At 39.5% G+C, this 12975-nt stretch overlaps 1 protein-coding gene across 4 annotated transcripts in view; it reads left to right on the top strand.

Annotated features, from left to right (window-relative positions):
* RUNDC3B (RUN domain containing 3B) overlaps window positions 1-12975 on the top strand; it is a 147746-nt gene that overhangs the window by 88239 nt on the left and 46532 nt on the right. For all 4 annotated transcript variants that reach the window (XM_060157173.1, XM_060157171.1, XM_060157172.1 and 1 more), the window contains one exon: window positions 11927-12095. In XM_060157173.1, the coding sequence (XP_060013156.1) occupies window positions 11927-12095 (169 nt within the window). The remainder of the gene's footprint in view (window positions 1-11926; window positions 12096-12975) is intronic.

Genomic DNA, 12975 nt, shown 5'->3' with positions numbered 1-12975 from the left:
GGCTGTCATTTCTCCTTTGTATATTCTTGCCTTCTTTATCAAAGATAAGGTGACCATAGGTGCGTGGGTTTATCTCTGGGCTTTCTATCCTGTTCCATTGATCTATATTCTGTTTTTGTGCCAGTACCATACTGTCCTGATTACTGTAGCTTTGTAGTATTTATAGTCTGAAGTCAGGGAGCCTGATTCCTGCAGCTCTGTTTTTCTTTCTCAAGATTGCTTTGGCTATTCAGGGTGTTTTGTGTTTCCATACACATTGTAAAATTTTTTGTTCTAGTTCTGTAAAAAATGCCATTGGTAATTTGATAGGGATTGCATTGAACCTGTAGATTGCTTTGGGTGTAGTACAGCCATTTTCACAATATTGATTCTTCCAATCCAGGAGCATGGTATATCTCTCCATCTGTTTATGTTATCTTTGATTTCTTTCATCAGTGTTTTATAGTTTCCTGATTACAGGTCTTTTGCCTCCTTAGGTAGGTTTATTCCTAGGTATTTTATTCTTTTTGTTGCAATGGTAAATGGGATTGTTTCCTTAATTTCTCTTTCTGATCTTTCATTGTTACTGTATAGGAATGCAAGAGATTTCTGTGCATTAATTTTGTATCCTACAACCCTACCAAATTCATTGATTAGTTCTAGTAGTTTTCTGGTGGCATCTTTAGGATTTTCTATGTATAGTATCATGTCATCGGCAAACAGTGACAGTTTTACATCTTCTTTTCCAATTTGTATTCCTTTTATTTATTTTTCTTCTCTGATTGCTGTGGCTAGGGCTTCCAATACTATGTTGAATAATAGTGGCAAGAGTGGACATCCTTATCTTGTTCCTGACCTTAGAGGAAATGGTTTCAGTTTTTCACCATTGAGAATGATGTTCGCTGTGGGTTTGTGATATATGGCTTTTATTAGGTTGAGGAAGGTTCCCTCTATGCCCACTTTCTGGAGAGTTTTTATCATAAATGGGTGTTGAATTTTTAAAAAAAATTGTATTTATTTATTATTTATTTCTGGCTGCATTGGGTCTTTGTTGCTGTGCGCAGGCTTTGTCTAGTTGCAGCGAGCAGGGGCTACTCTTTGTTGCAGTGCCTGGGCCTCTCATTGTGGTGGCTTCTCTTGTTGCGGAGCATGGGCTCTAGGCACACGGGCTTCAAGTTGTGGCATGCAGGCTTCAGTAGTTGTGGCTTGCAGGCTCTAGAGTGCAGGCTCAGTAGTTGTGGTGCACAGGCTTAGTTGCTCCGTGCCATGTGGCATCTTCCCAGACAAGGGCTTGACCCAGTGTCCCCTGCATTGGCAGGCGGATTCTTAACCACTGTGCCACCAGTGAAGTCTCTATGATTTCTTTCCTTCTACTAACTTTGGGTTTTCTTTGTTCTTCTTTCTGTAATTGCTGTAGGTGTAAGGTTAGATTGTTTATTTGAGATTTTTCTTGTGTCTTGAGGTGAGTTTGAATTGCTCTGAACTTCCTTCTTAGAACTGCTTTTTCTGCATCCCATAGGTTTTTGGATCGTTGTGTTTTCGTTGTCATTTGTTTCTAGGTATTTTTTAATTTCTTCTTTGATTTCTTCAATGATCTCTTGGCTGTTTAGCAGCACGCTGTTTAGCCTCCATGTATTTGTGTTTTTTACAGTTTTTTTCATGTAATTGATTTCTAAACTCATAGCATTGTGGTTGGAAGAGATGCTTGATACGATTTCAATTTTCTTAAATTTTCCAAGGCTTGATTTTTGTCCCAAGATGTGGTCTATTCTGGAGAACATTCATGTGCACTTGAGAAGAAGTGTATTTTTCTGCTTTCAAGTGTAATGTCCTAAAGATATCAATTAAGTCTGTCTGGTCTATTATGTCATTTAAAGCTTGTGTTTCCTTATTGATTTTCTGGCTGGATGATCTATTGGTGTAAGTGGGATGTTAAAGTCCCCCAGTATTACTGTGTTACTGTCAATTTCTCCTTTTATGGCTGTTAGCATTTGCCTTATGTATTTTGAGGTGCTCCTTTGTTGGGTGCATAAATATTTATAATTGTTACACTTTCTTCTTGGATTGATCCCTTGATCATTATGTAGTGTCCTTCCTCATCTCTTGTAACAGTCTTTAATTTAAAGTCTATTTTATCTGATATGAGTATTGCTACTCCAGCTTTCTTGTGATTTCCGTTTGCATGGAATATCTTTTTCCATCCCCTCACTTTCAGTCTGTGTCCCTAGGTCTGAAGTGGGTTTCTTGTAGATAGCATATATAAGGATTTTGGTTTTATATCCGTTCAGCCAGTCTGTGTCTTTTGGTTGGAGCATTTAATCCATTTACATTCAAGGTGATTTTCGATATGTATGTTCCTATTACCATTTTCATGACTGATTTGGGGTTGTTTTTGTGGGTTTTTTTCTTCTCTTGTGTTTCCCTCTTAGAGAAGTTCCTTTAGCATTTGTTGTAAAGCTGGTTTAGTGGTGCTGAATTCTCATAGCTTTTGTTTGTCTGTAAAGCTTTTGATTTCTCTGTCAATCTGAATGAGATCCTTGCTGGGCAGAGTAATCTTGGTTGTAGTTTCTTCCCTTTAAATATGTCCTGCCACTCCCTTCTGGCTTGCAGAGTTTCTGCTGAAAGATCAGCTGTTAACCTTATGGGGATTCCCTTGTATGTTATTTGTTGCTTTTCCCTTGCTGCTTTTAATATTTTTTGTTTGTATTTAATTTTTGATAGTTTGATTAATGTGCGTCTCGGCGTGTTTCTCTTTAGGTTTATCCTGTATGGGACTCTCTGAGCTTCCTGGACTTGATTGACTATTTCCTTTTCTATGTTAGGGAAGTTTTTGACTGTAATCTCTTCAAATATTTTCTCAGTCCCTTTCTTTTTCTCTTCTTCTTCTGGGACCCCTATAATTCAAATGTTGGTGCGTTTAATGTTCTCCCAGAGGTCTCTGAGAGTATCCTCAATTCTTTTCATTCTTTTTTCTTTATTCTACTCCCCACCAGTTATTTCCACCATTTTATCTTCCAGCTCACTTATCTGTTCTTTTGCCTCAGTTACTCTGCTATTGATTCCTTCTGGAGTATTTTACATTTCAGTTATTGTGTTGTTCATCACTGTTTGTTTGCTCTTTAGTTCTTCTAGATCTTTGTTAAACGTTTCTTATATTTTCTCCATTCTGTTTCTGAGATTTTGGATCATCTTTACTATCATTACTCTGAATTCTTTTTCAGGTAGCTTGCCTATTTTGTCTGCATTTATTTGATCTTGTACGTTTTTACCTTGCTCCTCTGTCTGTAACATATTATTTTGTCATTTCAGTTGTTTTTTTTGATGGTTGGGTTGGGGCTTTATTCCTGTCTTACTGGTTGTTTAGCCTGACGCGTCCAGCACTGGAGTTTGCAGGCAGTTGGGTAGAGCCAGGTCTTGGTGCTGAGATGAGGACCTCTGGGAGGCCTCACTCCAATTAATATTCCCTGGGGTCTGAGGTTCTCCATTAGTCCAGCAGTTTGGGCTTGGCACTCCCACCACAGGAGCTCAGGCCAACCCTCGGCCTGGGAACCAAGATTTGGCAAGCTGCATGGTGTGGCAAAAAAAAAAAAAAAAAAGCAAGCAGTACAATAACAAAGAATAAAAAATAAAATAAAATTAGAAAGATAAAAAATATATTAGAAAAAATAAAAATATAATTGAAACAACTTCAACAAAGTAAAACAAAACCACAACAGAAAAAAAATAAACAAATAAATAAATAAATTTAAGAAAAGGGAGGGAACAAGCCAAAAGGAGCAGAGCAGTAACAAAGTGTAAAGAATACAATAAAATTAGAAAAATAAAAGATTTATTAGAAAAAATAAAAGTATAAATGAATCAACAACAGGGTAAAATAGAACCCCAACCTAAAAGAAGAAAAAAGAAAGCCTTGACTAAGTGGGGCAGAGTTCAGGCAGGGTTTGGAACATGGGCAGGGGTGGGGTTTAGGGTGGGGCGGAACCTAGGTGAGGGGTGACATTTCAGCGTGGGGCCTGATGTTTCAGTGTGGGGCAGGGTCTAGGCTCAAGACCCACGCCAGCTGGAAAAGGCTTTGTGGGCAGGGCCTAGGCTGGCGACGTTCAAGTGTAGGGCAGGGCCTCTGCTTAGGCCCCGCCCAGAAGGGGAGGAATAGCACGTCCAAAGAAGGGCCTCTGGCGTGTGGGGTTCCAGAGTTTGGAGGTAAGGTCGTGGGTGAGGGCGTGTGGGTGGGGTTTAGGCCCAGCACATTGGAGGGGGTCTCTGAGGTGTCTCCAAGCGTAGAGGTAAGTCCCTGGGTGGGGGTGTAGGGGCGGGGCTTGGGTTCTGCGGGCAGGAGGCAGGCTCCGAGGGCAGAGGATTAGGCCCGGGAGCCCAAGAGGCTCCCCGGTGCCTCAGTGGACAGGGAAAGCCTGGCCCCGTTCCCTTCCATTCCTTCACGCCCCTCCCCCACTGTCTCCCCCAGGGTCTCCCCCATCTCGTGGGTGGGTCCCACTGGGTGTAGGAATGCCCCCCCCTCCCCCAGCCGCCCCTCAGGGCCGCCAGTCCAGGGCCGCCAGTCCTTTCCCGCCTCCACTTCTCCTCCCCCGTCCCTTCCACCCAGGCCCCATGTCCTACCCGGTCGCTGGGGGTTCCTCCCGTCCCCTTAGGTGTCTGTGGTCCCCCACCGGTGCCAGGTAGGTGCCCTAGTTGTGCGGGAGATGCGAATTCCGCGTCCTCCTAGCCTGCCATCTTGACTCTGCTCCCCTCTCTTTATATACTTCTGAAATGTTATGATCAGGCCAAAGCTGTAAGGGAGATAGAGTGAGTAATATATGTATATATGTAATATATGTATATGTACACACAAACATACACACACACCCAAGATACATTTATTGAGTGCCTAAAGAAACTTTTCTAGGGATACATACATGTCAAGACTATAGGAACTCTGTGAACTTCTAAAAAGGAATGCAATCCCTGTATCCACGATAATCACCATCTAGTAAGAGAAGTCACTATGATTTCAGAGCTAGGAGTGTGAAGGTATTTTAGGTGATGAAGGAGAAGGAGGAATAGAGTATTATGGTACAAAGATTTGTAACTTAAGTAAGTAGATCCCTTGGGAAAAGGGATAAGTCTGTTACATTAGATCTAGAAAAGAAATACACCAAGAAGATGTTTTTAACAGGCATAAAATTGTACTGTTTTGGGATATGTTTGGATTACAGGACATTTTGTGAAGATAACGGATAGTTCAAAACAATACTAGTAAAAATGTCAATACCATTTATTGCATGTTTATTATATAGCAAGCATTGTTTTAAGTCATTTACTTCTATTAACTCATTAATCTCCTCAGAAGCCAGTGAGGTAAGCACCACTGTCCTTATTTTTAAATGAGAAAACTGAAACACAGAGAGGTTAAATACCTTGGCCATAGTCATACAGCTAGTTTGTGCAGAGTGGGCCTCAAGTCTGAAATTAAAGAGCAAGATGACAGTTGGAGAGAGGAGTTTGGTCATCAGAATGCAGTTAGAAAGGCTATTTTTAGCGATTTAGGAAATAAATTAAAATATGAAGAAAAATGTAAATACAGATTTTTCTCTTTTCGTACCTAAGAGACTGTAGTAATTATTACAGTGCTTTTAAAAAGATATGATAATGAAGCCTTCTCATCTGGTGCCCTCAGAATGAGTTTAATGACCTATAGTCTGGGTCCCCAGCTGCTTAGCCACTTTTGTCTGATTTTTTTGTGCAATTTCCTCTTTCTTTGATGCACTAATCCAAACATATATGTATAGCTTCCTCTTCTTTGTATACGAAAGGATTCCTACCATCTTGTTATATAAACAAGAAAGGAAATACCAATTCAACCTAGTCATAACCCAGTTAGCATTACAGACCATGGAGTTTTTCTTTTTAGAAAGATTGAAACTATCCTAATAGTCATAAAGAGCCAATATTTTAAAAATTGAATTACTTCCACCCAAATGTATCTGTAATTAGACACAATTTTTAAAAATTCTATTTGATGCCTCATTTAAGAAACCATAAGAGTCTGTCCCTCCCCAAATTACTGCTTTTAACTTATTTGGAAAATAAGTGTTTATTGTAGAATAGTTGGAAAGTACAGAAAAGTAGAAAGTAGAAGAAAGCTTAAGTCACTCATCTTACATTTAAGGAGCAACTGCTAGAAGCATTAACATTTTGATGGATAGCTTTCAGCCTTTTCTGTACATAGGAATATTTTTAAATTAAAATGGAAGCATAATATACATGTAACTGTTTCCCTTAATACTGTATAATGAACATTGTTGCACGTCTTTAACTGTCCTTCTATAGCATCATTTCCTAAAATAAATAGAATTCATTGTTAGTATAGTATGTTAACCCAGTTATTGTACTTCTGGAGTGCATTTAGTTTCGTCGTATATAGTATTGCAGTTAATATCCTTGTCACTACATCTTTTTATGCAGAACCATCATTATTTAAGTTAAAATCCTGGAAGTAGGGGCTTCCCTGGTGGCACAGTGGTTAGGAATCTGCCTGCCAATGCAGGGGACATGGGTTTGGGCCCTGGTCTGGGAAGATCCCACATGCCGCAGAATAAGTAAGCCCGTGCACCACAGCTACTGAGCCTGTGCTCTAGAGCCTGCGAGCCACAACAACTGAGCCCGCATGCCACAACTACTGAAGCCCACGCACCTAGAGCCCATGCCCCGCAACCGTAGAAGCCACTGCAATGAGAAGCCCTCACACCTCAACGAAGAGTAGCCCCCACTTGCTGCAACTAGAGAAAGCCCACGTGTAGCAACGAAGACCCAGCACAGCCAAAAATAAATTTTAAAAAAAAATCCTGGAAGTAGAATTTCTAGTATATATGTCATTGAAACTTTTGAAACATGCTGTCAAGAGAGCATGTCCAGAGAGGCTATACTAATGTAGATCCTATCAGCAATATGTGACAGTGCCTGCCTCCACGGTTTCCAACTTAAAGGTGTGGCTAATTCTGTAAGTAAAAAATGATATCCTGTTGTTGTTTCGGTTTGCATTTATTTGATTGCTGGTGAAGTTGAACTTTAAAAAATATTTATTAGCTGTTAGTCTTTTGAAATAGAGTTTTATCCTTCTGAAGCTAAATACATGAAATATGTTAAGAGAAAACATCCTAAAAAATATTTCATATTTAAAATTGGTTTAATTAAGTTTTAGGTTGTGTACCAGTGAGAAAAGTTAAGTTTTTTCTGAGTTACTGCTTGGTGTAACTTTAAAGATTTTTTCCTTGAATGGATTTTCGGCCAAAAAAGTCTAGTAGTAGCCAATGGTTATTGGTCTTTTATGATGCCTTCAATTTTTCACTTTAAAGTATAACATTCTAATAGCTAAGTCTTTATACTTAGAATGATTATTTCCTAAAGAGGTAAATTTCTGCAAACAAAATTGCTGAGTTAGAGAGACCGTAAACGATCCAGCATGCTGTTCAATTGCCCTTCCTAAGCGTAGCATTCCATGTACTGTTGGCTGTCCATATCTGCAGGTTTCACCTCCATGAATCAACCAGCTGTGGATCAGATGTATATGGGACTTGTACATATAAGGGACTTGAGCACCCATGGACTTTGATATCTGGGGTGGCTCCTGGAACCAGTCCTTCATGAGTACTGAGGGACCACTGTACTCTGCCTTTTCCCCCTCTTAGTAGGGAGAAGCTAATCATTTGCTACCAAAGGCCAGTCTTTTCGCCTGTGTACTGCATCCCATCCTGTCTTTTCTGTTTAAGGTCTTAGCTCCAGCGGTTGTCCCCTTCCATTAATTTTTCCTTTTCTAGATCTTCCCACACATCACAGCATATAAGCATGTTGTTATTTTCCCCATCTTAAAAAATGAAACAGAGAAACTTTCCTAACCCCACATTCACTTCTAGCTATTTCTTAGTACCCCTTCCTTTATTACAAAACCATGCCTCCCTTTTTTTTTTTGCCTGCATTCTCTCTTGAACTATTCATATGAGCTTTAATACCTACCACTGAAACAGCTCTTTTCAGAGTCACCAGTAATTGTCTTGTTGCGAAATCCAGGGGTTAGTTTCCTCACCTTACTTGACCTTGGAGCAGTGTTTGATACACATGACTGCTCTTGTCAGCACTCTTCTGCTTTTCCTCCTTTTTACTCCCCTTCACTGCTTTCTCCTCATTTCCCCAACCTCTAAATGTTGGACTGTTTCAGAGATCAGTCCTGAATCATCTTCTCTGTCTGTACTAAGTAGTTTCATCTAGTTTCATGGCTTTAAATACTATCTATGTGCTGCTCTTTCCCAAATATATACTTCCACCTGGAACACTACTCTAAACTCTGAAACTCATACATCCAGCTGCCAAGTTGACACCTCCACTTGGATGTGTAATAAGCACCTCAGATATAACAGGTACAATAATGAACTCCTAATCCCATCACCCCACACCCCCACACACAAAACAACTTTCCTTCCTTTAGTCTTTGCCATTCCAAGAATGGTAGTTCTAGCATTCCAGTCGTTTATGCTCAAAAACTTTGGAGTCATTGTTGAATTCTCTCTTCCATAATCCACATACGATCCATCAGCAAATATTTTTGCACCACCATCACCTCCTAAATTTAAACCTGGAGATTTGCAAGAGTCTTCGTGCTCCACCTCTTGCCTCCTGTAGTTTATTTCTCCATAGAGCAGCCAGAGTGATCCTTTTGAACTATAAGTCAAATCACTTCATTCCTCTGCTCACAACTTTCCAGTAGTTTCTTTCCTTCTGACCCGAAGTGAAAAACAAATTCCTTAGTTGATCTGGCCTCCAGTACCTCTCTGACCTCATGTCTTACTCCCTGCCCTGTTACTCACTGTGCTTCAGTAACACTGGCCATCTTGTTATCCCTTGAGCACACTGGGCACACCTGTGCATCTTTCTGTCCTCTCTACCAGGAGCACAGTCTCTCTCAGATATTTGCATGGCTAGTTCGTTCATCTCTAAAACTCAGCTTAATACCACCTTAGTAATGAAGCCTCCACTGAATGTTCTGCCTAAAATAGTGATACCAGTTCCCCTTACTGGTGTGACCTCAAGCATCTGCTTATCATCTCGTATTCTCATTTTCTTCATTTGCTGAATGAACCTATTAAATAGTACAGCAGTACCTCATGGGGATATCATGAGGATTAATGAGGTGATGTATGTGAAGTGTTTATATAGTTCCTTGGACCACCGTAGTTAGTATTTATTTTCTTCCTTGTCCTTATAAGGAACTTCCTTGTTATCAGTTCTCCCTTTCTACTCTTGGATTTTTTAATTTATTTTTTATTTTTTTGTGTATTCATTGCTTTTTTCTTTCACAAATATATTTATTTATTTATTTTTACTTTCAGCTGTGTTGGGCCTTTGTTCTTGCACACAGGCGTTATCTAGTTGTGGTGAGCGGGGGCTACTCTTTGTTGCGGTGCGCAGCCTTCTCATTGCGGTGGCTTCTCTTGTTGCGGAGCACGGGCTCTAGGTGCGTGGGCTTCAGTCGTTGTGGCACACGGGCTCAGTGATTGTGGCTCGCAGGCTCTAGAGCACAGGCTCAGTAGTTGTGGTGCATGGGCTTAGTTGCTCTGCAGCGTGTGGGATCTTCCCAGAACAGGGATGGAATCCATGTCCCCTGCACCGGCAGGCAGATTTCTAACCACTGTGCCACCAGGGAAGTCCCTCTTGGATGTTTTTAAAACTTACTGATTTATTTATCATCTTTCCAGTTTCTATTATTGGTTCAGTTTTGGTAAATTTTATTTTGTTAAAATTTTCAGAATTTTATATCATGATGTTCAGAGAATTTCTTTTAATATCTTTTAAATCTCTTTTCATCTCTAGTTATCTTTTGCTTTTTGTTATCGTAACTTTTATTTTTTTGTCTCTTAAATCATCCTTGCCAAAGCTTTATCAATTTTGTTAGTCATTAAGTGTTTGTTTTTCTTTGTTGATCCTCTGTTGTACCTTTGCCATCTAGCTCATTAATTTCTGTTTTTATCTATATTATTTTGTTTCTTCTACCTTCTTTGGGTTTGTGATGATCTTTTCTTACTCTTTTGTAAAATCAGCTTTATTGATGTATCATTAACAAATAAAATTCTGAGATATTTCAAGTGTACATTGTGGTGATTTGATACCGTATTTTGATAATGTATACCTTGCGGAAGGATTTCCCCCGTGTTGTTAATTAACATATCCATCACCTCATGTATTTATCTTTTTGTGTGTGTGTGTGAACATTTAAGTTTTACTCTCTTAACAAATTTCAGTTATATAATACAGTGTTATCAACTATAATCACCATGTTTTACAGTAGATACTCAGACTTTATTAATCTTACAGCTGAAAGTTTGTACCCTTTTACCAACCTCTCCCTATTCCTCCTCCTCGCCCCTGGGAACCATGTTCTAGTCTCTATTTCTATGAGTTTGACTTTTTTTTTTTTTTTTAAGATTCTACATATAAGTGATACCTCCAGTATTTGTCTTTCTGTGTCTGGCTTATCTCACTTAGCATAATGCTCTCAGGATCCATCCATGTTGTTGCAAATGGCAAGATTTCTTAACCTCTCATGGCTGAACGGTATTCCACTGTGTATATGTATACACCACATCTTCTTTATCCATTCATTTATTGATGGACACTTAGCTCATGTCCATATCTTGATTACTTGTGCTGCAGTAAACATGGGAGTACAGGTATCTCTTCAAGATTCTGTTTTCATTTCCTTTTGATACATTCCTGGAAGTGGGATTGCTGGATCATATGGTAGTTCTATTTTCAATATTTTGAGGAAACTCCATTCTGTTTTCCATAATGACCGTATCAGTTGACACTCCCACAGCAGTGCACAGGGGTTCCCTTTTCTCCACATCCTCATCAACACTTACCGGGCCTCTCACTGTTGTGGCCTCTCCCGTTGCAGAGTACAGGCTCACGGGCCCAGCCGCTCCGCGGTATGTGGGACCTTCCCGGACCGGGGCACGAACCCATGTCCCCTGCATCGGCAGGCAGACTCTCACTGTGCCACCAGGGAAGCCCAACACTTATCTTTTTGATGATAGTCATTTTTTTTTTAAGATGATAGCCATTATGACAGATGTGAGGTGATATCTTGTGATTTTGATTTGCATTTCCCTGATGATAAGTGATGTTGAGCACCTTTTTATGTACCTGTTGGCCATTCGTATGTCTTTTTTTGAAAAATGTCTATTCTATTCCTCTGATTATTTTTCAATCACGTTTGTTTTTTGGCTGTTGAGTTCTCTATATATCTTGGATATTAACTCCTTATCAGATATATGATTTGCAGATATTTCCTCCCATTCAGTATGTTGCCTTTTCATTTTGTTGCTGGTTTCCTTTGCTGTGCAGAAGGCTTTTAGTTTGATGTAGCCCCACTTCTTTATCTTGCTTTTGCTTTTTTTTTTACTTTTTTTTTTTTTTGGTGTCAAATCCAAAAATTGTTGTCAAGATTGATGTCAAGGGCTTACCCCCTATGTTTTCTCCTAGGATTTTTACAGTTTCAGGTCTTACATTCAAGTCTTTAATCTATTTAGAATGATTTTTGTATATGGTATAAGATAGGGTTCCAGTTTCATTCTTTTGATCTACGTGGGACAGTAAAAAGAACACAGCTAGACAGGTCTTCTCAGCACATGTGGAGTTTCTGGTTCTCTTCTTTCGAAGTGTTTTCTCTCTCCTCAGGACATTCTCACAGTTTCTGTGTTAGTGCCCTTAGGTCTGTAAACCTCACTTGAACTTATGTAGCATCTCTAGGCTTGATGATAATATCATTATTATTGTACAGTCAGTGATGAATATTTTGGAGCTTGCTCACCAGTAGCTTGCAAATACAGAAGTGTTTCTAAAAAATCAAAGTGGAACATATTATGAATTTTGTTTCTTTAAAAATTTTTAATCTTCTCAGTTCTGACAGCATCAGCAGTGATGAGGAAGAGCTGAGGACTTTGGGAAGCAGTGGTAGTGAAAGCAGCACTCCAGAGAACATCGGGCCTCCTTTCATCATGGATGAGAATAGTTGGTTCAACAAGTGTAAGAGAGTTAAACAAAAGTATCAACTAACACTGGAACAGAAGGTATTTATCAGTTGTCAAAAGTCATTTAATTTGGTTCTAGTACTACCTTTAGACTGTCACTACCAAAAGACCTTTTAGCTGTATAGAAGTATTTACCTATTGCTACTTCCTTTCTGTTCTTGGATTGTCCTCCTTTTAATTAAAAATCAGGGCCTGGGCTTCCCTGGTGGCACAGTGGTTGAGAGTCCGCCTGCCAATGCAGGGGACACGGGTTCGTGCCCCGGTCCAGGAAGATCCCACATGCCGCGGAGCGGCTGGGCCCGTGAGCCATGGCCGCTGAGCTTGCGCGTCCAGAGCCTGTGCTCCGTAACAGGAGAGGCCACAACGGTGAGAGGCCCGCGTACCGCAAAAAACAAACAAAAAAATCAGGGCCAGTTTTAGGAGAGGCTTTTGTTTCTTAAATAATTTTATGTTTTAATATATATAATAAGCCATTTATTCTTCTGTATGCAGTTTCATTTGTCTGAGGTATTAGTTTCTATGATTAATTTTATAAAGGATTATTTGGTTTATGAAAATGCAGTAATTGCCTAAGAAATTCCATATATGTGTCTCACTCTTTTTTTTTTTAAATCAGGTATTTTAGCAGCTCTTGTGGGTTAAGCGCTGTAGTAGGCAAAGTGGGGTACATAACAGAATGGAATATAAACTCTATCATCTTGAGTTGTAACCTCTTCTTTTTCACTGTATGATTTATTTTCCTTCCTACCCTTCCTTTCAAATTATCATTATTCATAGATGAGCTGTGTAGGGAGAGCCCAATTGAATTATCCATAGAATTATCAGAACAATAAAAAATACACTGAGGAAAATGGTTACAAAGGAAATTTACAAATATGAAGAGATTTCCTGTAGACAAACAGCTGCTAGTTAGAAATAT

This window comes from Lagenorhynchus albirostris, chromosome 8, assembly GCF_949774975.1.
Source record: "Lagenorhynchus albirostris chromosome 8, mLagAlb1.1, whole genome shotgun sequence".
Taxonomy (NCBI): Eukaryota; Metazoa; Chordata; class Mammalia; order Artiodactyla; family Delphinidae; genus Lagenorhynchus; species Lagenorhynchus albirostris.
The sequence above is the reverse complement of the archived record's forward strand: the minus strand, read 5'-3'. Positions and strand labels throughout refer to the sequence as shown.